At 44.7% G+C, this 27,047-nt stretch overlaps 1 protein-coding gene across 1 annotated transcript in view; it reads left to right on the forward strand.

Moving 5' to 3' along the window:
- Positions 1 to 2,691: 2,691 nt before the first annotated feature.
- Positions 2,692 to 27,047, forward strand: part of DLEC1 (DLEC1 cilia and flagella associated protein) — a 778,557-nt gene continuing 754,201 nt past the window's right edge. The window contains exons 1-2 of the mRNA XM_029587026.1: positions 2,692 to 2,800; positions 4,200 to 4,308. Coding sequence (XP_029442886.1) covers positions 4,225 to 4,308 — 84 coding nt within the window. The 5' untranslated portion in view covers positions 2,692 to 2,800; positions 4,200 to 4,224. The remainder of the gene's footprint in view (positions 2,801 to 4,199; positions 4,309 to 27,047) is intronic.

Here is a 27,047-nt window from a genome sequence, read left to right on the forward strand (position 1 = left end):
GTGTGGTTAAGAACATGCCATACTGGGTCAGACCAAGGGTCCATCAAGCCCAGCATCCTGTTTCCAACAGTGGCCAATTCAGGCCATAAGAACTTGGCAAGTACCCAACAACTAAGTCTATCCCATGCTACTGATGCTAGTAATAGCAGTGGCTATTTTCTAAGTTAACTTAATAGCAGGTAATGGACTTCTTCAAGAACTTATCCAATCCTTTTTAAACCCAGCTACACTAACTGCACCAACCCACATCTCCTGGCAACAAATTCCAGAGTTTAATTGTGCGTTGAGTGAAAAAGAACTTTCTCCGATTAGTTTTAGATGTGCCACATGCTAACTTCATGGAGTTTCCCCTAGACCTTCTATTATCCGAAAGAGTAAATAACCGATTCACATTTACCCGTTCTAGAACCTCTCATGATTGATTGATTGATTGATTGATTTATTTATTTAATTAATTAAAAACTTTTATATACCGGTATTAGTATGCATACATCATACGGTTTACAATGTAACTTTAAAGGCAGAAATTACAATGAACAGGGAGGGCGAACAAGGAGGGAGTATACAAAGAGCAGGAGGTGGAGGAATTAAAGCAATAAATAAAACTGCAATGGACTATTACAGGAATATACAAGGCGTAGGCAAGATACTTGCGGAAGTCAGTGTACTTAATCAGGGTAGGCTTGTTGGAAGAGCCATGTTTTAAGTTTTTTTCTGAACTTGGCGTAACATGGCTCTAGCCTGAGAGTGGTAGGGAGGGCGTTCCATTGTTTAGGGCCTGCATGGATAGTGCACAGTCCCTAGTAGAGGAGAGGTGGGCTTTTTTCAAAGGGGGAATGGATGAGGATGCCTTTGTTGACAGTGCGAGTGGGGCGTTCAGTGCGTATCAAATCTCCTCTCAGTCATCTCTTCTCCAAGATGAACAGTCCTAACCTCTTTAGTCTTTCCTCATAGGGGAGCTGTTCCATCCCCTTTATCATTTTGGTCGCTTTTCTCTGTACCTTCTCCATCGCAACTATATCTTTCTGAGATGCGGGGCCAGAATTGTACACAGTATTTAAGATGCGGTCTCACCATGGAGCGGATAGAGGCATTATGACATTTTCCGTTTTATTCACCATTCCCTTCCTAATAATTCCTAAACATTATTGCTTTTTTGACTGCTGCAGTAATCCGTAATCATTTTTAGTTTTGAAATTAGCAATCCCATCCCAAAGGTGTAGGGGGCTTGGGGTGTATTTTATTATTTATTTAACACTTTTCTATACCGACCTTCATAGTAAAAAAACCATATCGGATCGGTTTACATCGAACAGGGTAAAAAACTGGAGCGACAACTAAAGTAAATAAACAAATGAAGTGGAAGAAGCCAAAGTTACATTCAACAAGGGGTATGAACTTGGAAGCTTAATCAGCTGGAAGTGTATGTTATGCTCCTTCCTCCCTTCCCTCTTAATCATCCACCCCACCCCCCTTTCATCACTCACCCCTCCACTTACTATTTTAGCCTCTCCCTTACATCTCCACCTCCCTTGTGTATGTCTCTTGATCTTCTGCAGGCTGGCCCAACCTCTCTACCAGCATCTATTTGTATCTTACAGATCTGGCCATCTCCTCTTCCATTAGCAGCCACCTGGGCTTCCTGCCAGTGGATCTTTCCAGTTTGGTGGGTCCACTTGGCTCTTATATTACTGGCAACGGCTTTCCCTGCCAACAGCTTTCTTGCATCCCAGCAGGTCTGAGTAGCTCCTATTCCACTAAACAAGGCCTGGCCACGGTTCTCTGCATATAAGTGGGTCTGGCAGGCTCCTATTCTGCTGATGCGGCCGAACCTCTCCCTGCCAGTGGCTTCCTAGATCTTGGAAGATCCAGCCGGCTATTTTCCCCTTGAGCACTTTCCATCTTTACAGATCTAGGTGGCTGCTATACTGCTGCAGAGCCTGGGAAACCCTGCCAGCCTCTCGGTTGCTGCTGTGTATTAAACAAAACAAAACGAAGTTCGTTGTGGCCAGAACTGGTTGCAGAAACGGAAAAGTATGGTAGACTGGAAAAACGAGGTTCCTGGTTCAGATTCAACCCATGAGCTGCAGTTTGGGGACCTCTGCTTTATAATTTTACTATAGGCACTTTTTTTTATTTGCCTTTACTACACAATTCACATCGTTCCACTGGGGATGCTAAAATCTATATCTTCCTAGAGGCTTTTGGTATTTACAGCTTTCCAGCAAGATTAACCACTTAATGCATTACTTTGGCAACATATAAATACGTTGCCATACCAATAACGTTCCCTGAACCTGAAGTTCCTGGAATCGCCAATAGCCTACTCTGATTTTAACACTTTTTGTAGGTTCTAACACAATTGTAGAATGACGCCCTAGAAATCCATGTGTGAATCAGAGGCATGCAGAAACAACATCAGAATGCTTAGGTTTGGTCCCTCTAACCAAGCTTTGCACACGGAATTCCTTTTTAAATCTAAATTCTGTTGAATAAAATATGACGATGTATTAATTCCTCAGAGAACCAAAACAGACGAAGGAAACAGAAAAAAAAATATTCAATGGTGTGTAAGATCTCATCTGACTCTAACTATTAAGCGATCTAACTTCCCCGACTTCGCCTTTTCTCGTCCTCGCCCTTTCACACCGGAAACGGAAGGTAAAAAAAAAACAAACAAAACCCCACGAACGCGCGTTGCTAGGCAACGAGCAGCCGCGAAGCCCTCTGAAGGGATAACGCGGCTCCCAAACTTCACCAAGGTCTGGGGAACCCAGTCTCGCCTGTTCCACAACGCCAGGTAAAAGCAGCCTGACCCCCCAGCCTAGGGGGCCGTGAGAAGTAAGAGATCAGCGCGGGTCTCTAGTTAATTAATGCCTGTGAATCGACTTTCGCCCCTGTATCTTCTGCTTTCCGGCTCCCTTTCTTAACCAAATGGATAAAATCGTCCACTTTGAATGCACGGAAATCAAGGTTAACAAAATATGTATAAGGTGATACATTTTTCTTGGACTAACAATACATTTCTTGGCTAGCTTTCGGGCAATATATTTAGTCTAATAACAAAAAAGTATCACCTTATATTGTTTTTATGTTAACCTTGATTTCCTTTCTTTAAAAAGTGCAGGAAAATAGGAGGGCTACCTTGCAAAACTAAGGGGTGGGAAGGAAAAGAATATTTTAAAGTTCTATTGAATGCCCTTTTTTTCTTTGTGTTGCAAAACATTTGGGTTATGGTCATATTCCAGTGGCTTGCAACCTTTTACTGCACGGAGTCCAGAATCACTTTCAATACCTTCAACTGGGTTTCAAGCCCTACCCATGATTTGTTTTCAAAATTAAAAAACTTCATTATTTCAACTACTCTAATTAACTAATCTCATCAACTGAAAGAATACAGTATATATAAATTAAAAAACGTATCTGGCTCTCATTTATCACTTATCTTTCCTTTGGAGGCAATGGGGCAAGTGATTTTCTTTTCTGGTTCATTTTTCCTGCTTGGGCAGGAAGGTTGTGGTGGGTGGATAAATGCAAATTGTCCTTGCTTAGCTTCAGCTGGCAAGGAGGAGGTAGGATTAGCAATAGGCTGGTATTTGGCTGACCTGGTCACTAAGGAAAACTAGTGGCTACCTAGCAGGACCTTTAAACCAGTCAATGTAAGTGCCTGTGCATTTGCAGATCTCTCTTCCTCTGCCTTGTGGACCTTGTCAAAACAGAGTTCGGTTGGAGGCCTGATCACAATAGCAGTGATAATAGCAGAATGTTATAAAGGTGCACAGAGTGGAAATACTGCTCCCAAGGGCAATATCCCGCCTAGCTTCCAAATGGTAGGTGGAGTCTGGGAATAGAGCACACACAGAATCTGTTCCTGGTTTGCTTGTCTTTACAGTACACTACTGTAGCCACTGTTGGTGCAATTAGGCCTCTGACCAATCACTGATTTGCTGAGAAAATAGTGGGGTGTGGGGAATGCGGATGGCCAGATTTGTCCCCTCCCCCCAGAGTTGATAGCTGTAGTGAGAGGAGGCATATCATGCCCTCCAGGTTGAGAATTACTATCTTAATCAAAAACGGGGCAATGTCCCAGCAAATGTGGGATAGTTAAGGCACCTTGAGCAAAATGATGAAGCTGGAATTTGTTTTTCACATTTATATCTACTGATGCACATCTTTCATACTGATTTCATATTTTATAGGTGGTTTCACTCTGAAATCTTAAAAATGCAGGGACCAGAAGATTCCAGGCCGATATATTTCCCATTTCCTTCCATGTTCAGACCCAAACCACTATCTGAGAAATCTCAGGTGAGGATTTATCAACTGGATTTATAGATACGGTGTCTAATAAGCCTTTAAATTATCCTTCTGCCTACAGATCACTTTATCAGTGTCTCATATCCTAAGAACTCAACAGTGTTTCTTGGTCAACACACAAGAATAATAAACTATGTATGTGCAATGCTTGTTCCATATTAGGAGTTACCACCCTGGAAACATTGGGGACAAAATGTTCAACTCTTAAGCTTGGTGTGCAGTAGCACCCAAAAAAGCAAATAGAATAGGAAACGAATAGAAAACAAAACTGGGAATATGATAATGCCTCTACATTGATCCATGGTGTGGCCAAGCCTTGAGTATTGTGTGCAATTCTGGTCACCGCACCTCAAAAAAGATATAACATGGGGTGGCTAATTTTGTTCTTCAAAAGTCACAAATGGGTCTAGTGTGCAGGATATTCACAAAAAATAAGCATGAGGTATATTTATATATGATGGAGACACTGCATGCTAATCTATTACATAAAAATGTGATGACAAAAAAAAGATCATTATGGCTTATCCAGTCTTTTCATTCATACCAACTACTCAGCTTTATGATCCCTCCCACTCCCTCAGAGATCCTCTGTGTTTATCCCATGCCTTCTGAAATTCTAGTACTGTCCTTGTTTTCAACACCAGCATGGGAAGGTTCACATGATTTCTCATTCTAGAGCCTCCTTTCCTTTCCTTTGAAAGAGGCCTGCCTCCTGGGTGAGTGGTAATTATGAAGCTGCAAGTCACCATACTTTTGGGGCACTAAAAAGATCAGTGCCTCTGCTGGTGAGGGTGATGTTGAAATGCAGGTTCTCCATATATTGTTAATGCATTCCCATAGAGCAGTGGTCCCCAACCCTGTCCTGGGGGCCCACCAGCCAAATGGGTTTTCAGGATAGCCACAATGAATATGCATGAGAGAAAATATGCATGCACTGCCTCCATAACATGCAAATTTTCTCTCATGCATATTCATTGTGGCTATCCTGAAAACCCGACTGGCTGGTGGGCCCCCAGGACAGGGTTGGGGACCACTGCCATAGAGCACCCAGTTCCTGGCCAAGGATCAACACTGTGATGGCTGGACTGAGCTAGGTGGAGGATATAAAGATAGGGGAAAAATCTCAGAGTAGTTGTAATTGAAGACTTAGCAGCATAGCCCAGTAAAGGTTGGCTTTGATTGAGCTGGGAATCAAAAATAGCAGGAGAAAACTGCTGGGCCATAAATAAAGGTAATTTTATATAATATATGCAATCCAAGACATTTTATTTCAAATAGTATTTTAATTACAAAATAAAACAAGGGTGCTGTTAAAAGTAACTATTCTTATAAAAAGAAGAATCTGGAGAAGATGAAATTGGTAAAAAAACAAACCCCCCCCCAAATTACATCTCCCCATTGTATGTGATTATTAAAGTTTTTTTATAATGCAATACCAGCAGTACTAAAAGAGGCTGTACATGGTTCATTCATTAAAATATAGTTATTCAGAGTGGACTGAGAAGGCAAAAGAAGCTCAATCTGAAAGCCTAGATGTGAGCCCAAGGTGGTAGACTGAATTAGAAACTGGTTGAATGAGAATGAATTTCAAGTCTCTGAGTGCCTCAGGGATCTATCCTCATCTCTGTTCTATTCAGTATCTTTATTATTTACATTTTTACATTTTATTTATTTATATTCCGCCAAACTTTGTTTTTTGCATAGGACATAAATTTGCATGAGAGTGGACACTTGATAAAGCAGACAGAATAAGAAGTGATCTAAGTATCCTCAAGAAGTGGTTGAATGCCTGACAGTTAAGATTCAATAAATGTATATGTAGAACACCTAAAAAAAACTAAGGGGCAGATTTTCAAAGACCTATGAGCGCCAGGCCTATTTTCAAAGGCCCGGCGGCGCATGTAAAGCCCCGGGGCTTGAAAAAAAGGGGCGGGGCATGGCTGGTCCAGGGGTGGGGCATGGCCAGAGGCCTCCGCACAGCTGCTGGGATGGCCGGCCGGCGCGCCAACTTACTTCAGCCCCAGGGCTAAAGTAAGTTTTGGAACAAAGAAAACAAAAAGGAAAAGGTAGGGGGGAAGGAAAGGTGGGGTGGGGGGTGGGTAAGGAAGTTCCTTCCGAGGCTGCTTCGATTTCGGAACGGCCTGGGAGGGAACAGGGGAAGGCAGGTTGGCTCGGATAGGGCTCGGCGTGCACAATTGTGCACCCCCTTGCACTTTCATGTTATAAAATTGGGCGTACATTTGTGTGTGCCACGCGTGTACCTTTTAAAATCTGCCCCTAAATATTTTTAAAGGATATTAATACAATTATAAATATGGTGAAAAAAATTTTAGAGTGAAAAATCTTGATCATAATAACCTTATGATCTTGACTGCAAGAAGCAGTCCGTTGTTACAATCACAGCTAGCAAAAAACACTCTGAGGCTAATATTGAAATCTAGCTAGCAATGGGGCCTCTAACTGGATCATCAGCGGAGGAAGGCACAGAACAGGCGCTCCCTGGTTTTGGTATGGGCTGCGGCGGCGGCGTTCACATGCTTTTCTGCATGCAAGTCTGCTGCGAAACAGCTTTGTGGGTTTGAGCAGCTGGTTGGCTAGGCCCTGCTCGCAGGTGTGTCTACTCCTGCTGTGGTTCACGTTGATAAGGACCTAGGTGACATGGATGTTGAAAGCAGCCCTTACTCCATGGAGAATGGGAAATTCCTCCGGGGTTGGAACTGTATAGCACTGTGTTGCGTTTCTTCATAGAAATGGGTGGCTGGTTTGAATCGCCCAGGCACTGAAGATGCTGGGGATGCCGGGTGCTGAAGACAAACAAGAATCTCATTATATGAAGCACTATGGATGATATTCAAGAACTGGTTGATCTTGAATGTGGCACCTCGGATGCTATTTTTTCCCATTGATAGCAGGGCTGAAATAGCCATGCTGTCATGGAACTGTCTATCAGAGCCCGGGAGGTGGAGCTTTCCAAAGAGGAAGTCAGCTTTGCTCTGTGTGGCTGCACGTGTGTTCCCGTGCAGGAAACAGAATCTCCTCATTCTGTTTCTTTCCATGTGTGGGATCGCGCGTGGAGCTTACTTTTCCTCAGCTTCAATCACTTGAAGACAAATTAATGTCGCAAAAAGCAAACCCAAGGCCGTTGGGTTTTAAACCATGCCGCTGCAGTAAGATCATGTCAATCACCGCTACTGCTGCCTAGGGGCCTACCACGTCCAGGCCGAGTGCGCACATTGCGGCTGCATGTCTCCTCGAGCCTGAAGACAGAGGGTGCAGAAGATCGAGGACTTAAAAAGTCGCGCCGGTGGTTCATATTCCCCGCCGTCCGAGTCCCACTCCTCGCCGGGCCCGGCAAAAACCACAGGGCCTACTGTTGCGAAGGGCCTCATCTTTGGACTCATCAACCTCTAGGCCTGGAGGTACAGGGGAGCCCAAGGAGGTCCATAGAGGTCGAGAACCCCATAAAACTACATCAAAAAGTAATCGGGACCAGTTGCACTCAATGCGTCGCTCACGACAGGAGCAGACAGCGCATAGCGGAAAACACCGTGCCGAAGAACCATCGGCACATGAACAGAGTCGACCGCCGACGCGCCATCCATCGGCACCGAAGCCGACGCATCCCTCAACGCCGACGGACACGACTTTGACGCATTCTGCGTTGGACCCTACATCGACCTCGAAGCATGACGTCTGATCGATGCATAAGTCGACACCATCGACGCACAAGACATCAACATCGACGCAAAAAGCATCCCACACGGTTGCAAAGTACCAGACATCCGAAGCATTCAGCTCACTGTACATCTAGCCTCTTGACAGAGGGAAAATCGATGGGGACTGGGCTCAGTCTCCCTCAAAAGCATAAGAAAACCACTTCAGAACATCTAATCACCAAGACTTCGTCAAGGGATACTCTTCCACGAAAACCTAGACATGACTCTAGACGGATTCACTCGGCGAGGTCGAGCCCCCAACGTTCGAGGCCATCCACCTCATCCTTGGGACAACAGACTCTGGGAGATCACTCTACATCATAGGATGACTGGATTAGGGTCATTCCTCCTCCTCATCCTTGGCATCACAAGTGTTCTCCGACCTTTCGTCAGTCACGGAACGATGTGCACAGGACCAAGGCCTCCAAGAGCCCCTAACAAAAAAGCGAAAGTTGGTGGACAAACGGTCAGGCTGGGACGGCTGACTCAGATGTATTACGAGCAGCCATATCCCCATGGCAACCACACAAGCCCTCAAAGCTGCACATGCCGCCCCAAACACAACAGGTGTTCTCACACTTCTCACAGGCCCTCTCGGGATTCTTCGAAACGCTACAGTCCTCTTTTGCATTACCACCCTCACCTACTATGAGCTTGTCACCGTCAGCGCCTCCGTCAAGAGAAGCCTCTCCGGAGCCCCCAGCACTGGCCCAGCTGCATAGCCCATGAGTCCCTGCTCAGGTACCTCCTTCACCTACCCAATCAAACTCCCCTCCATCATCTCCAGATACATCTACTGGGTATCCATCAGATCCACCAGAGGATCCCCGAGCTGTAGTCCCTGCCTGAGGAGCTCTCGTATCCGAAATTCCTAGAAAAGGTAGGATCCATCCTGCATTTAGAGGTGCAGAAGGTGCCGGACCCCAGAGCAGAAACATTGGGCATCCTCAAAATATTCGACCTGCCGGCAGAATCCACTTTCTTACCGCCCACATCGAGTTCTGGATACTGTCCTAGAGAAGACATGGGAAACACATTCACCAACCCAACAGTCTCTAGAAAAACTGACTTAAAAATTAAGATGAAGCAATCCCAGTTTTATATTCTGCCACAGCTCCCATACAACTCGATCATGGTGGAATCTGCCCTGCAAAAGGCAAAGAAGCCCAAACTCCATACTTCCACGCCCCCGGGTAGAGATAATCGACTCTTGGATGACTTTGCAAAAAAGACCTTCCAATTGTACAATACTTGTATGAATGTGTGCAGGTCATGAAAGGGATGCTTTTCACAGCGGAATTATCCTCCGCGACGACACCTCAGCCTATCCAAGACATTGAAGAGGGAATTGGGCATCTTTTCAGAACCGTCTATGAAGGCTTTGAGACAGCATCCAGGTCATCAGCTTCAGCCATCAAGGCGCGCCGAATGGCGTGGCTCTGAGCTAGCACGATCCGGGAAGACGGCTATGAAAAGTTGGTGAATCTCCCTTGAAAGGGTGACAACTTATTCGGCGATAGGTTTCAAGAGACGGTTGCTAAATTGAAAGAACAGTCTGTGGTGATTCAGTCCTTGGCTGCACCATCTACATTCACTGTGCCACGCTGCTACTTCTCAGCGAATCGCTGACAGCCCTTTTCACTTCGTCTTTTCCAGCCTTACTCCTCGTACCGCCCACCATCATACCAGCCGCAGTAAAGGCCGCAACAATCACAAGCGCAGAACAGAAAGGGAAGACCTAGGTCTCAGCGGACCCAAAACCAACAGCCATTAGCCCCTGCCAAGCCGTCCCAATCTTTTTAAGATTTCATTCGCCACCGTTGCAACCCACGCCACCAGGATGAATAACAGCGCGTTTTCCGGCATAGGAAGCCATGACATCCGTTCGGTGGGTAGTAGAAATTGTACAGAAGGGCTATCAACTCCACTTCCTCACCACACCCACGCTTCCCCATTTAACAACCAGGGAACCCAGATTACACCAAACCCAGTTGGCGTCAGAAATCACATCGCTACAAGCTCAACGGGCCATTCGCAAGATTCCACTTCATGCCCGCAACACGGGGGTTCTATTCACCATACTTCCTAATTCCCAAGACGTCCGGTGGCCTTCACCGATCCTAGACCTCCGGGAGTTGAACAAATATTTGGTGAAGGAGAAATTCAAGATGGTATCTTTAAAAACCATTCTACCCCTTCTTCAACCCAACAATTGGATGTGCATGGTAGTTTTGAAGGATGCTTATATCCACATTCCTATCCACCCATCTTCGTGGCATTACCTATCCTTTCAATTCAAGCACACTCACTACTAGTATACAGTCCTTCTGTTCAGACTCTCAGCGGCCCCCAGGGTGTTCACGAAATGTATGGCAGTGGTGGTGGCATCCCTGCGACAGCGGGGCATGCGAATTTTCCCATACCTCGACGATTAGCTACTGGTAGCTTCGAATCCCACGATGCTACTGACTCAGGTGCATCAAATAATAGAATTCTTGGACCAGCTCAGTCTAGTCATCAACTACCAGAAGTCCATGTTAACCCCAATGCAAATTCTGCAGTTTATAGGAGCGCGTCTAGATACCACACGGAACAGGGCCTTCCTACCGGAAGTCAGGCAGTTGGAGATGCGATCTCTAAAACACTCTCTCAGAGTAACGCTGCGACCTTCAGCATGTCAAATACTTACACTGTTGGGACACATGGCAGCAGCCAACTATACTGTGCCCAACACCAGATTGCATATGTGTCGACTGCAGTGGGGGTTGAAACGTCAATGGAGACAACACTCACAACCACTGAATCAAAAGCTAGTCTTGACTCGAGATGTCGAAGGACTTGGACTGGTGGTTAAACAAGACCACGCTATCAAAATGTGTGTCATTCAGCACTCCCCCTTACAACACAGTCCTCACAACAGATGCCTCTCGCAAGGGTTGGGGGGGGGGGCACATTTAGACGAGCTGCAAACGCAAGGACTATGATCTCGTCAGGAACAAATTCTGCAAATAAATCTCCTAGAGCTCAGAGCGATTCGAAACACCCTACAAGCCTTTCTCCCCCAGCTTCAAGGTCGCTGAGTAATGGTGTACACAGACAATCAAGTAGCAATGTTCTACATCAACAAACAAGGAGGATCAGGTTCATGGTCCCTCTGCAAAGAGACTCTGCTCATTTTCAACCATGCACACTGCCACTCCATCCACCTCTAAGCGACCTACCTGCCAGGAGTAATCAATACTCAGGCAGTCAGACTGAGCCGAATATTCTACCCCCACGAATGGTTGCTCAACCAACAGGTGACTCAACAAATATTTGCTCAGTGGGGGGTACCAACCTTAGATCTCTTCGCCACGGAACAGAACACAAAAGTCCCTTGCTTCTGTTCAATTTGGCCCAGTCATCATTGGACGGCTCAAGACGCCTTCCTCCTTCCTTGGACAGAAAGTCTAATGTACGCTTTTCCTCCAATTCCTCTCATCACCAGGACCATTCAGAAATGTATGCAGGAGGCAGCGCAACTAATATTAATAGCACCGGCTTGGCCCCGGCAGTTGTGGTACACATATCTACTACATCTATCCATCGCCGATCCAATCAGATTTCCGGATCGACCGGATCTATTGACACAAGATGAGGGAACCCTTCTTCACCCCATGCAATCTTCCCTTTACTTAACAACATGGAGGTTAAGCGGGTCCTCCTAGAGGAACAAGGCATCTCCATTGAGGCCTAAGAAATCATTGTGGAATCCAGAAAACCCTCCACGAGATGGAACTACAGGTTCAAGTGGAACTGATGCTCCACATGGTGCACCTCCAAGGGAAATCATCCCTTAGACTGTTCACCGGAGTCACTGCTAGACTACCTTCACACTTTATACAAGGGAGGTCTCACATCTTCTTCTGTCAAGGTTCATCTCAGTGCCATAGCGGCATACCATCGACCACATCGTGGCCAGCCCATCTCTTTGCATCCCTTAGTACCTCAATTTATAAAGGGCCTATCTCGACTGCGCCCACCTACCTCCAAGCCTCCAGTACAATGGAACCTCAACCTCATCTTGGTGCAGCTTATGCTAGCACCCTTTGAACCCATGGACACAGCCCACATGAAATACATCACATGGAAAGTGGTTTTTCTTGTAACAGCAGAGTTAGCGAACTACAGGCATTGGTTCACAACAGTTCTTATCTCCAGTTTTATCATCACAAAGCCATTCTCCGAAAACATCCGTCATTTCTACCAAAAATTGTTTCCCAGTTCCATTTGAACCAATCGATAGAACTGCCAACATTCTTCCCTAAACCTCATCAGAATGACAGGGAACATTTACTACACACCCTAGACTGTAAACGTGCATTAGCATACTATAAGAAGCGAACACACATGGATTCAAGAGCGTCGCAATTGTTTGTCTCCTTCAATCCAAATGTACTGGGCCTGCCGGTTGCTAAACGTACCATCTCCAGCTGGATTGTGCAATGTATTCAGTTTTGCTATCACAAGCAAAAGCTGACCCTACCGTCCCACCCAAAAGCTCATCAAGTGAGAGCGGTGTCAGCTTCCATAATTCATCTGCGACATGTGCAACCCATTGACATTTGTAAGTCGGCCACCTGGTCCTCCTTGCATACCTTCATGTTCCACTACTGCTTGGATCAACAGACATCTGATGACGCCAGGATGGGACGGGAGGTTCTTCACTCTTTAACGACTTAACAAGACAGTCGACTTTCCACTACGATTTGATCATGTGCGAACAGATTATTCAAACTACAGCGTGATCGGGAGCTTAGGACTCCCATGACAGCATGGCTAATTCAACCCTGTTATCAATGGGAAAAAGCAGGATGAATTAGCCATGCTGACCCTCCCATCTCCCTGGACAGTCGACCTCACCTACGTCAGATCCCTATATTGCTTAATTACAGACTGAGGAGATTCTGTTTCCTGCGAGGGAATACACGAGCAGCCGCACAGAGCAAAGCTCTGACTTCCTCTTTGGAAAGCTCTGCCTCCCGGGCCCTGATAGACAGTTCCCATGACAGCATGGCTAATTCATCCTGCTATCTACAGAAACACCGTTTACGGTAAGCAAACTTGCTTTTACAGGGGGACGAGCCTTTGTAGCATGGTACCCCCTGGATCCGGCAGAAAGAGAGAGAAAAGTTGCGTTTTCTGAAAGTGGATGCTCTGGTGTGTACCGTTACCAAGCGGGCGACTATCCCTGTGGAAGGGGGAGTTGCTTGAAGGAGGGGCAGGTAGCAGAATTGAGGCTATCCTTAAGGAGGCCTCGAGGCAGTGGCAATGAATTGCAGATGATTTCTTGCTGCTCCCTGGTGGATCACCCTTTCTTGCTCTCTCTCAGGAAGTCAATGAGTCTGGTTTGAATTCAGGGCAGTGCCGTATGGCCTCTCCACCTTGGATAAGCCCGAATTTTGTCTGCCCTCAGAAGCTAAGCAGGGATGAATGTCTGCTGTAGCTGAAGAATGGATGCTGAGACAATTCAAAGCCTCCTCTTATAAAATGTCCTCTTAAGGATCACACTGTTTTGGGAGTGAGAAAAAAAAAAAGGCCAATAAATGGAATGAGTCCCAGATTCCTCAGTTACCAAAGGATTAAAAGCCGGTGCCTTGCTCATTTGGCACGGTATGTTGTGCTGGTGGTTTTCTAATGTTTTCAGCCTTACAGAAGAGCGACTTTTCATAGGGTTTGACCTTTGGGTAAGTCAGTTCTTTGACCCAGTCAGCCCAGACGGGGCGTGGGCTCGAGTGGTGGTGCCCAGCCCCAAACCCCTTAGTGAGGGTGTGCCGACCCACTCCTAGGATCAGGAGGTAGGGGGTTGCCTATTTCTCCTTTTTATTGTAGGTGGATCAAGATCATGTCAGACCAGTGGGGTCTAGAGGTGATAAGAGATGGCTATGTTCTGGAGTTTCTCAGCATGCCTTGGGACATTTTTATGGTGTCTTCCTGCAGCTTTCCGCAGAAGAGACAGTCAGTGGAGTGTAAGTTGTCAGGACTTCTCAGCCTGCAAACTGTGATATCAGGACCCATGTCTCATGATAATTTGGGCCAATATTTCTTCGCTCCATCTCAAGGGAGTCAACTGGTTTTTGCAAGTGACTTGTTCCCGCATGGGAAACTTTACGCTTACTGATAAGAACAGTACAGTTGGGGGAGTTTATTAAGTCTCTTGGTTGTCAGAGGAGTATCTGCGTATTCCCATCCAGCTGGAGCATCAGTGGTTTTCTACGGTTTGCTGTTTTGGGGTGACATTGTCACTTTTTGAGCACTATAGTTCGGATTGGACACTGCATCCAGAACCTTTTCTAAGTTCATGGTGCTGGTAGCAGCAGTGTAGAGAGAGGTTTGGCATTCCTATCTACCCATACTTCGACAATTGGCTGCAGGCGTATCAAATAATGAGGGGCGTGCCACTACAAGCATCGGATTAGCTACTACACATGATGGATATGAACCTCCAGGGTTGGGTGGCTTACTGTCAGGAGTTGAAAGCGGAAGGGGCGCTGGAGTACAGAGGATTACCTCTGGAGCATCAATTGGCTGGAAGCCCATGCCGTTTGGTTGTCATGCTTGTGATTCATTGATTGCTTGCAGGATCGAGCAGTCTGAATAATGTCAGACAATGCGACGACAGTGGCTTACATTGATCGACAGGGAGGAACCAAGAGCCGCAAGTGTCGCAGGAAATAGCCCAACTCATTGAATGAGCGGAAGTACATCTTCACGGGATCTCAGTCTCATACATTGCAGGAAAAGACAATGTAAGAGCCGACTTTCTCAGCAGACAATATCTGGATCCAGGAGAAATGGAATGTTGCAGCGAAGCTTTCTAGCTGTTGCGTCCGTTGGTCGCAGACGGCTGCGACCTCTGTTTCTCACCCCCTTTTTCCTGCTTCAGTGAATCTTGGATGCTTGGCAACCTCGGCCTCTTCATGCCGCTCTTCTCTGCGTTCCTGGGACAGTGTGGGCAGTCCCGCCCGCCATCTTGAATCGGGGATCATCTAAGACGTGCGCACACCATCCTCCATCTTATACACGTCATGGTGGGAACCTCGGGGGCGTCCCCTCCATATGTTTCACCAACTTCAGATCGTTAAACACTTTCATCCCAAGGTCTCTCTCCTGCTCCGTGCACATCAGCCCTTCACCCCCCATAGAATACATTTCCTTCAGATTTCCACACCCCATATGCATGACTCTTCGTGGCATTGAATCTCAGCTGCCATATCTTCGACCAGTCTTCCAGCTTCCTTAAATCCCATCTCATTTTCTCCACTCCTTCCAGCGTGTCCATTCTGTTGCAGATCTTATTATCATCCGCAAAAAGACAAAACTTACCTTCTATCCCTTCCGCGATGTCGCTCACAAAGATATTGAACAGGACTGGTCCCAACATCGAGCCTTGTGGCACTCCGCTCACAACTGCTTTCTGTTCCGAGTAAGTTCCATTTACCATCACACATTGTCTTCTGTCCTTCAATCAGTTTGCTATCCAGGCCACCACCTTGGCACTCACTCCCAAGCTTCTCATTTTATTCACAAGCCTCCTGTGCGGGACCGTATCAAAAGCTTTGCTAAAATCCAAGTAGATGACATCGAGCTCTCTTCCTTGATCCAATTCCTTAGTCACCCAATCTAAAAAGTCGATCAGATTCGTCTGACAGGACCTTCCCTTGGTGAAACCATTCTGCCTCTGGTCCAGCAATTCTGCTGCTTGTAGATAGTTCACTATTATTTCCTTCAGCAGCGATTCCAATACTTTTCCCACCACAGAGGTGAGGCTAACCGGCCTGTAGTTTCCAGCCTCCTCTTTATTCCCACTTTTGTGTAAAGGAACCACTGCCGCTCTTCTCCAATCACTCGGCACCGCTCCCGTTTCCAGGGATCTATTGAACAGGTCACGCAGCGGAGTCGCCAGCACATCTCTGAGCTCCTTCAGTATCCTGGATCTCTATCATATCCCTCCTCAGCCGTCTCTTCTCCAAGCTGAACAGCCCTAACCTCTTCAGCCTTTCCTCACAGGGGACCTGTTCCATCCCCTTTTTCATTTTGGTTGCCTTTCTCTGTACCTTCTCCATCGCAACTATATCTTTTTTGAGATGCAGCGACCAGAATTGTACACAGTATTCGAGGTGCGGTCTCACCATGGAGTGGTACAGAGGCATTATGACGTTTTCTATTTTATTAACCATTCCCTTCCTAATAATTCTTAACATTCTGTTTGCTTTTTTGACTGCTGCAACACACTGAGCCGACGATTTTAAAGTATTATCCACTATGATGCCTAGATCTTTTTCCTGGGTGGTAGCTCCTAATACGGAACCTAATATCGTGTAACTACAGCAAGGGTTATTTTTTTCTATTTGCAACTCCTTGAACTTGTCCACATTAAATTTCATCTGCCATTTGGATGCCCAATCTTCCAGTTTTGCAAGGTCCTCCTGTAATGTTTCACAATCCACTTGTGATTTCACTACTCTGAATAATTTTGTATCATACGCAAATTTGATAATCTCACTCGTCATTTTCCTTTCCAAATCATTTATATATATATATATATATATATATATTGAAAAGCATCAGTCCAAGTACAGATCCCTGAGGCACTCCCATTGCTTACCCTTTTCCACTGAGAAAATTGACCATTTAATCCTACTCTCTGTTTCCTGTCTTTTAACCAGTTTTTAATCCACGAAAGGACATCGCCTCCTATCCCATGAATTTTTATTTTTTTTAGAAGCCTCTCGTTAGGAACTTTGTCAAACGCCTTTTGAAAATCCAAATATACTAAATCTACTGTTCACCTTTATCCACATGTTTATTAACCCCTTCAAAAACATGAAGCAAATTTGTTAGGCAAGACTTCCCTTGGGTAAATCCATGTTGATTGTGTTCCATTAAACCATGTCTTTCCATATGCTCTGTGATTTTGATCTTTAGAATAGTTTCCACTATCTTTCCTAGCAGTGAGGTCAGGCTCACTGATCTATAGTTTCTTGGATTGCCTCTGCAGTCCTTTTTAAATATTGGGGTTACATTGGCCACCCTCCAGTCTTCAGTTACAATGGATGATTTTAATGATAGGTTTTAACTAATAGATCAGAAATTTCATTTTTGAGTTCCTTCAGTACCCTAGGATGCATACCATCTGGTCCAGGTGATTTGCTACTCTTTAGTTTGTCAATCTGGCCTACTACATCTTCCAGGTTCACAGTGATTTGGTTCAGTTTGTCTGACTCATCAACCTTGAAAACCATCTCTGGAACTGGTATCTCCCCAACATCCTCATTAGTAAATACGGAAGCAAAGAATTAATTTAGTCTTGCTGCAATGGCCTTATCTTCCCTAAGAGCCCCTTTAACCCCACTGTCATCTAATGGTCCAACTGACTCCCTCACAGGTTTCTTGCTTCGGATATATTTTAAAAAGTTTTTATTATGAGTTTTTGCCTCTATGGCCAACTTCATTTCAAATTCTCTCTTCGCCTGTCTTATCAATGTTTTAAACTTAACAATGCTTATTTTTTATCCTATTTTCTTCGGATGGATTCTTCTTCCAATTTTTGAAGGATGTTTTTTGGCTAAAATAGCCTCTTTCACCTCACCTTTTAACCATGACTGTAATCGTTTGCCTTCCTTCCACCTTTCTTAATGCGTGGAATACATCTGAACTGCACCTCTAGGATTGTATTTTATCAAAGTTTCTCTTTTGAAAATTTAGTGTTAGAGCTGTAGATTTACTTATTATCCCCTTCCAGTTATTAGTTTAAATTTGATCATGTTATGATCACTATTTCCAAGTGGCCCCACCACCATTACCTATCTCACCAAATCCTGCGTTCCACTAAGAATTAAATCTAAAATAGCTCCCTCCTGCTCCATGAAGCAGTCATATTACATCCAGGAACTTTGTCTCTAGCAAGTCTTGATGTTACATTTACTCAGTCAATATTGGGGTAATTGAAATCTCCCATAATTATTGCCCTGCCAAATTGGTTAGCTTCCCTGATTTCTCTTAGCATTTCATCATTGTCTGACCATTTTGTCCAGGTGGACGGTAGTATACTCCTATCACTATACTCTTACCCTACACACATGGAATTTCTATCCATATAGATTCTACTGAGCATTTAGTCTCTTCTATGATCTTTATCCTGTTGGACTCTATACCCTCCCGGATGTAAAATGCCACACCCCCACCAAGTTGATCCTTCCTATCATTGCGATATAATTTGTACCCTGATATAGCACCATACCATTGGTTATCCTCCTTCCACCAAATCTCTCTGATATGAATTATGTTTCTCTCATCATTTACTGCTATACACTCTAACTCTCCCATCTTACTTCTTAGACTTCTGGCATTGGCATACAGACATTTCTAACTGCTTTTCAATTGTTAGGGATAATTTGGAAATCATTAGCTTCGGTGATTTTTTACATATAAGCAAATGGACTACGTTTGCTTTTATTGGAACCTCTCTGTTGGGATTCCCTAACTCTCCTGTTTCATTAGTATCCTTCAAGGATACATTTCTCCGAACCATGCAATGCTGAGTGACTGTTGGCTTTCCTCCTTGTTCTAGTTTAAAAGCTGCTCTATCTCCTATTTGAAATTTAGTGCCAGCAGCTTGGTTCTACTCTAGTTAAGGTGGAGCCCATCCTTTCGGAAAAGTCTCCCCCTTCCCCAAACATTTCCCCAGTTCCTTACAAACTGAATCCCTCTTCCCTGCACCATCGTCTCATCCACTCATTGAAACTCTGGAGCTCTACCTGCCTCTGGGGACCTGCACGTGGAACAGGAAGCATTTCAGAGAATGCCACCCTGGAGGTTTTGGATTTCTGCTTTCTACCTAAAATCCTAAATTTGGCTTCCAGAACCTCCCTCCCACATTTTCCTGTGTCGTTGGTGCCCACATGTACCACGACAGCCGGCTCCTCCCCAGCACTGTCTATAATCCTAGCTAGGTGACACGTGAGGCCACCTTCGCACCAGGCAGGCACGTTACCAGGCGGTCCTCATGTCCACCAGCCACCCTGCTATCTACATTTCTAATAATTGAATCACCAACTATGATGGCTGACCTAACCCTTCCTTCCTGGGCAAGAGGACAGTACATCACCTAGAGAGCAGGTCCTTGCTACAGGATCACTTCCTGCTACACCAGGGTGATGTTCTCCTACTGGGAGACCTTTCTGATCCAAGGCAGCACTGGGGCTACCAGACTGGATTTGGGACTTGGCTATTATGTCCCTGAAGGTCTAATCAATGTACCTCTCTGTCTGCCTCAGCTCCTCCAAGTTTGCTACTCTAGCCTCCAGAGATCGGATTCGTTCCTTGAGAGCCAGGAGCTCTTTGCATCAAGTGCACACATACAATCCACCCATCCTGTTGGTGCTACCTCTGTTTCAGAGTTGGATAAATTCACTACCAATACAAAGTCCTACCTTTCAGTTTCTTATCTGCCCCAAGAGTCTTCACAAAATCTTTGTCATATTGGGATATGTCTCTTTCCTTACCTCAATGATTGGTTAATAGTGGCTCCAGATTGCACACACAGAGGCAACGATTCACTGCCTAGATGATTTGGGTTTTCTCATCAACTATGAAAAATTGATGCTTAAACCATCACAACAACTCCAATTCATAGAAGCACAAATAGACTCCATCAGATCCAAAGCTTATCTCCCTTACGAAAGAGCTCTAAAACTCTAAAAAGGGAAAAGACTTCTATAATGCAAATCAATGGCAGTTTGCCCTCTTCTAGTGATACTCTGTCATATGGCAGCTGCCATACATGTAGTTCCCTTAAGAAGGCTCCATATGCATTAATTTCAGTGGGGCCTAAAAAGCCAGTGGTGCCAATTCCTTCAATCACTATCCGCTTGAGTTCAAATAACTCAATCAGTGGCACAAGACGTAAACTGGTGACTATAAAGAAACATATTGGAAGAGGGTAGTCCCTTACATCCACTTCCAGACCAGCTGATCCTAACAACAGATATTTCTACACTAGGGTTGGGAGCTCACCTCTTCCAGTACAAAATGCAGGGCCTTTGGAATCATGAAGAATGCTCCTACTCCATCAGTCTACTGGGAGCTCAGGGTCATGCAAAAACGCTTTCAAGTTATTCGAACAACTCCTCCAGGGAACGGCCTTGATGATTCACACACAACCATGTCCTATATCAACAAACAGGGAGGCACTGTTTCATGGGCCCTGTGTAAAGCAGTCTTACAAATATGAAACTGAGCTTTTCAAGCCAAGATATTTCTACAAGCCACATATTTTCCACGGATTGCGAATGTGGAGGCGGGCCACCTCAGCAGGATATTTCGCCCATACGAATGGTCTCAATATCTGACAACTTGGATAGACCTCTTCTTTCAGAGAACAACAAAAGGTCCAATGGTTCTATTCAATTCGACCAAGCCTCCACTGAGAGGTGCAAAAGCGTTCCTACTAACCTGGAAGAAAGGCTTCCTCTATGCATTTCCTCCTCTGCCACTAATTTCCAACTCTGTGCAGAAATGCATAAGGGGAGTGGGCCAAAATGATTCTCATAGCCCCCAGCATGACCTAGGCAACCATGGTATGTGTATCTAGTACGGTACTCAGCCTCCCGTCTGCAGCACCTTGGGAGCAACCCAGAATTATCGACGCAGGAAGAGGGATCCTTCCTTCACCCGTTACATGGCAACCTAAATCTAACATCATGGATGTTGAACACAAGGTTTTAGTGCACTGGAACCTTCCAGATTCCATTCAAGAGGTCCTTCTGTCTGTAAGAAAACCATCCACTTGCCACAATTACGCATTTAAGTGACCTCGCTACTTCACTTGGTGCATGCAGCATTCTCTAGACCTGTTCACATGCGAACCCAGACACTCTCTTACCTACACCATCTCTCTCTCACTGGCCTAGCAACTACTTCCGTCAGAGTACACCTAAGTGCCACATCAGCTTACTGTAACCAAGAGAATGGAGCTTCAGCCTCCACACACCCGCTAATTTCCTGCTTCATGAGGGGACTTCTACAACTGCGACCACCGATTTAATATCCCCCAGTTCCTTGGGACATCAACATAGACCTAACTTCTCCCTCCTTTTGAGCCATTGGATTCGGTCTAGCTGAAATCCCTCACCTGGAAAGTGAGCTTCTTGGTTGCAGTAACTCTGCATGAAGAATAAGCAAACTTCAAGCCTTAGGATGGAAAAGGAATTCAATTCTTACATGATAAGGTAGCACTTTATCCACATCCAAAGTTCTTAGCAAAACTGGTTTCATCATTCCACTTGAATCGAGCCATTTCGCTATTGACATTTTTCCTGAAACCACATAAAAATGAAAAGGAAAAACTACTTCATATACTTGATTGTAAAATAGCTCTAGTTTATTATAAAAAATCTCAAGTATATCCGAAGGGAACTCAGTTGTTTGTTTTCTATGACACAAACAAGCGGCAGTTATCAGTTGTACCACCTCATCTTAGTAAGCTGTCCAGGAAGGAGTCTGGGATGCAAAAAAAAAAAAAAGAAATGAAAAGAAGGAAAAACATTTCAACATCATAGCAACCATCAACTTGGTACTCCTCTTTGAGCATGGTTAATTCAGCCTGCTTATCAATTGAAAAGAGCAAGTTTGTTTACTGTAAACAATGTTTTCTGCAGATAGCAGGATGAACTAGCCATGCGAAATCCGCCCCGCCTCCCTGGACAGCAATGAATGGGATTGAATAAACTCGCTTTGTTATCGACTGAAGAGAGTTCTAAAACCTACAATTGCGTGGGAAGGCCCACACATGCTCTGTATACAAAATACTTTAACTGACTTTGAGAGAGAGCTCTGCTTTATTGCACTAGATGATGTCATCCCATTGAGCATGGCTAATTCATCCTGCTATCTATGGAAAACACAGTTTATGGTAAGCAAAACTTGCTCATTTCAGCCAAAAATTATTTATTGCAATCAAAAATATTTCTAATCGCCCCTTTGATAATATAATCAAATACCTACAATAAGTGAATGTAATCTGCTTTGAAATCCTGAAAAGTGGAATATAAATAAATAAAATCAGAAAAATATTTCATCAAGAATTTCTTATAAAAATATTAATAGTAACCGCAGCCATCGAAAGGATAGCCCCTGCAAAGGTCCTTTGTTTCACCCTTATGGGCTTCTTTGGGGATAAACATACTCATTAATCTGTGGCACATTGGCTTAGCAAAAGAACACATCTTAAATGTAGTGGAGTAAGCATCAGAGCTCAATGGGGCTCGAGTCGGATCAAACACTTGCCCAATACAAATTGTTACACCCAAAACACTCTTAGTGCAGTATGAGCTTTCAAATATGGCAAGTTAAGATTCAATGCAAGGAGTGTAGAATTCTGCATTTGGGGTACAAAATTCTAAGGGGGCAGTACACAGTGAGGATTAGATACTGAGAACAGGTTGTTCAAATCTGATGATGTCAACATTGTGAACCAGTTTTTGATATAGTGGTGGCCAGAGCCAGAGGTATGCTAGGGTGCTCCGGGAGAAGAATGAACAGTAAAGAAAAGAGATGATAAAATGCTCTATACAGGTTGTTGGTAAAATCTTATCTAGAATATTGTGTCCAATGCTAGAGGCCATAGGATATAGATAGGATGGAGGCAATTCAGAGAAAGGTTACCAAACCTTTGCAGGGTTTTCACTAAAAGCCATATAAGATGAGACTTAAAGACCTAAATTTGTATACCCTAGAGGAGAAGAAAGACAGAGAGAATATTGAAGAGACATTCACATACTTCAAAAGGTAGAACATGCACAAGAAGCATTTTTTCTCAGTTGAGAGAGTGCTCTAAGAGTGGTCACAGTATGAGGCTCCAAAGAAATAGATTCAGGTGCAACATTAGCTGCACAGCTATGTGAAAAGGAGGACTCGATCATACTGACTGCTTATATCAGTAGCCAGAACTATTATGTACAATTAGTTCTTAAGTACAAAAGCTAACGTACACGTCATTCTTTCAGATCACTCAGATACCTCCACTTATAGTTATATCTTTTTTTTGCTATATACAGCCCAGATAACAATGCACAAAACTTTAAAGATCATATAAATATTTTATTTACAGAAAAAAAGAATACGTTGTAATAATTACATGCTGCCACATGATACAAATTAGGTGTGTTCTTGCACTGAAGAGTAATTGCAGTATTTATTTATTAGCCATTTTATATACCGTTGTTCCAAATGAAGATCACAATGGTTTACAACATGACATACATATTATAGATCAACAAGTACAATGACTAGATGTGATCATATAACATACATTTTAAAGATCGATACATACTTTGACATATGTAAACAGGGGTGAAAAGGTCTGCAGGGATGTACTTAAGTGATGAGGTATTTAATTTGATAGTTAAGTTCTTAATGAATTTGTCCTTGTAGGTCATACTCTGTGTTCAGATAATTTTAATTTAGGTTATAGGCATTTTGAAATAACCATGTTTTAAGGTCACATTTGAATTTCTTAGTGTATGGAGTCAGTTGTAGAGCCTCAGATAAAGAGTTCCATAGTATTGGGCTTGCTATGGAGAGCATACGGTCTATTACTTTTGTTAGATGCAGTAGGAGATGAAAGGACTGCGCGGCTCGCTATTAAACTTGAGGAGCCAGCTGCTTGTCATTCACTGTCAGGCTTCTGTCCTAGGCCTATGACCCATGGTAGCCCTAGGACAGTGATGGCTAACCTATGACATGCCGAGACATTTTTGCTGACATGCGCAGCGTTTCGTGGACTATCGGGAAATTATTATTTTTTTTTATCAGCTGTGCCGAGCCTTTAAAATTAGTTTTTAGTATCCCTCCACCCCCCCCCCCCCAATGCCCCCGGGCGCAGGGAGGCTCATGCAGCACAGCGACAGGCAGATAGGCAGGGCCGTGGTGAGGCTCACTTCACCACGGCCCGAAGAAAAAGATCGCATTTAAACGCGCTGATGCTCCGCCTCCCGGCCTGTGCGGCCCCGGAAGTAAACGTTGCCGGAGCCGCGTGGGCAGGAAGGAGGAGAAGCATCAGCGCGTGCAGAAGAGAAGCAGTGCTTGCGCTTACGGGCCGCCGCGAATCCCAAGTCGCAGCGGCCCAAGAAGAGGAAGAGGCCCGGTAGCAGGGCCGCCGTGGCCCGAGAAGATTAGGGCCACTGCAGAGCCCATCCTGCGGCGACCTGTGAAGAGGAGGCCCAGAGGTGAGAGAGAGGCTGAGGGTCTGTAGAGGGTGTGTGTGTGTGCGTGTATGAGATGAGTTGAGAGATTGTGTGTGAGAGTGAGGACTTGAATATTTGCAGAGACAGCATGTGAGAGCCTCTGTGTGTGTGAGAGAGACAGCATGTGACAGTGAGAGCCTGTGCTTGAGCAAGACAGCATGTGGGAGTGAGAGAGAGAGCCTGTGTGTGTGAGTCAGATAGTATGTGCCAGTGAGAGACTGTGTGTATGAATGATTTTATATGAGAGAGCACGTGACAGTGAGAGCCTGTGTGTATGTGAGAGAGAGAAATGCATGTGAGAATGAGAACCTGACTGTGTGTGTGAGGGAAGAAGATGGAGAGAAAAGAAACAGAAAAAAAGACAATATAAAAGGAATTGGCAAAAAAAATAAGAAAAGGAAAGTGGGAAAAAAAAGCCTGTGACCAACCAATTAGAAAACTAAGATCAGACAGCAAAGGTAAAAATATTTTATAGTGATTGGCACATGTAATCTTTGGGTATGTGCAAGAATAGCAATTTCTCTATGCGTATCTCGCAATGTACGAGATCAGCATGGAGAAAGTGGAAGCCCACGGGGCCTGCACAGAGGAAGCAGCAGAATGGGCTTCAGTGTCAGTAGAAGCAATCGGCACCTCCCCAATAGCCATGTGGCAGCAGTGATAGTGGCAGCAGAGGAATGAGAGAGGTTCTGAGGTTGCTGGCAAAAGAGAGGGGGGGGAGGTCTGCCTTTAATGTGTGCATGTGTATGAATGGGACTCTGCCTGGGGGTGTATGTGTGTGAATGCATGGGTGCCTGCCTGGGGGTCTGTGTGTGTGAGAATGAATTGGTGCCTGCCTGGAGGATGGATCGGGAGTGGTGTGAAAATGAATGGGAGCCTGCCTGGGGTTCAGTGTGTGTGTGTGTGTGTGTGTGAGAATGACTGGGAGTCTGTCTGGGTGTGTGCGTTTGTGTGTATGTGAGGGAGCCAGTGAGTGTGAGAGCATAAGTGTGTATGAGAAAATCCAGGGGAATAAGAGTTTGTGTGTGTGTGTGTGTGGGGGGGGGGGGGGTGGAGAGGGAGAGAGTGTTTTAATTGAAGATTTAGCCAATGAAATTCAGCAACAAAAAAGTCACTAAGCAGGTAAGGTAAAGAATTATTTGTTTTTGCTTTATTAATAAATACAGTTCATATATTAAAATTATAACTTTTTGTTATTAATTAGAGCTACAAATATCACAAAATTATGGATTTTTCTAGAAGTGACACACCACCCGAATTATGCTCATTTTTTATGAATTATGACACACTGAGCTCAAAAGGTTGGCCATCACTGCCCTAGGATATGAGCGGTGTCACAGTGCTACAACCGGTTTCAGATCTGCACTTCCTACTGCTGCCGCCACCCAGGTCCAACTCCTACTTCACTTGCTACAGCTCTTAAGCCTACAATTTTTTCATTGAGGGAACACAACTGTGATGATGTAGGAGGAATTGTATTAGTCCTTGCGCAAGACAGAAAGTATAAAAGTATAACATAACAGATTCTGGGAGTAAAATAGGGCATATAAAGTCTAAGATGGTTTCTATTGGGACTAGAACTCCCAGATACCCTCAAAGCTTGAGTGGAGAGAAGCTGTGCATAGATGAACTGAATCAATGGAATCACACCAATTGGCTGATAGGAGCTATAAGAGGGGTGGAGGTGGAATATCTAGGATCCTAGGGGAGAGAAGCAGAGATCCAGGGAGCTCAGTCCTAACCCCAAAGCCATCGAGCAACCCTCTGAGGAGGAGGAAGAACCAGAGCCAGTTCTAAAGCAATCCCGTGAAAGGCATTAAGACTGTGTTGCATTAGTTATTAGAAGCCTTCAAATCTAGAGATGGTATATAAAAATGCTTTAGTTGAGTTTAGGCTCTGGTGAGAGAGAGAGACCTAGGGAAATGGAAGAAAAAAAGTTTGCATCAAGCTGAGTGATAACTAGTCTTTAGAACTGAATTGCTGGCAAATGTATGAAAGCTAGACCTTTTGAAATACAAAGGGGCCAATGTAATAAGACCTGCGGTGAAATCGGTGCTAGTTATCTGCGCATATTTTTTTTTAGCACGCGGCAAAAGCAGGCACCTCTGCGGGATGTAATAAAGGATAGGTATGCAAATGAGATGCGTGCAGAAAATCTGTGCAAAAGTAAAATGCATGAAAACGCAAGGAAATACGCCTTGAAAGGCACTATGCAATAACTTGTGCTGAAATCTGTATTAATGTGGTGACCCACGAGTGATTCATGGGGTGAAAGCCTTTCCCTTTCATAAAACAGTGAAGAAGTTAATGGTCCAGGAAGGTGGGTAGAGCAATGTCTATTCCCTTCATGTTCTGTCTCTGTGTGGCAGCTGAACCGGTGGCAGTGGCGTACCTAAAGTATTTGGCACCCGGGGTGGATAATTCCTTTGGCACCCCCCCCCCCCCCAGATTCACTTCTCTGTCCCTCCTTCCTCTCCCTCACACAGGCTCTCTTTTTCTCGTGCACAAATTTCACATACCCCTGCATACAGGCTCCCTCCATTTCTTGCTCATATACACACCTTCACACAACTCCCTCTCTCACATACACACAGACATACTCTAACACACACATAGATACAAATACACTCTCACTCACTTCCTACCCCGCTTCCCATCAGAAGCACAGCAGCAGTTTTCCCGTCGATAGCAGGGCTGAATTAGCCATGCTGTCTGGGAGAGTCTCGCG

The sequence above is a fragment of the Rhinatrema bivittatum genome, chromosome 2 (assembly GCF_901001135.1).
Source record: "Rhinatrema bivittatum chromosome 2, aRhiBiv1.1, whole genome shotgun sequence".
Taxonomy (NCBI): domain Eukaryota; kingdom Metazoa; phylum Chordata; class Amphibia; order Gymnophiona; family Rhinatrematidae; genus Rhinatrema; species Rhinatrema bivittatum.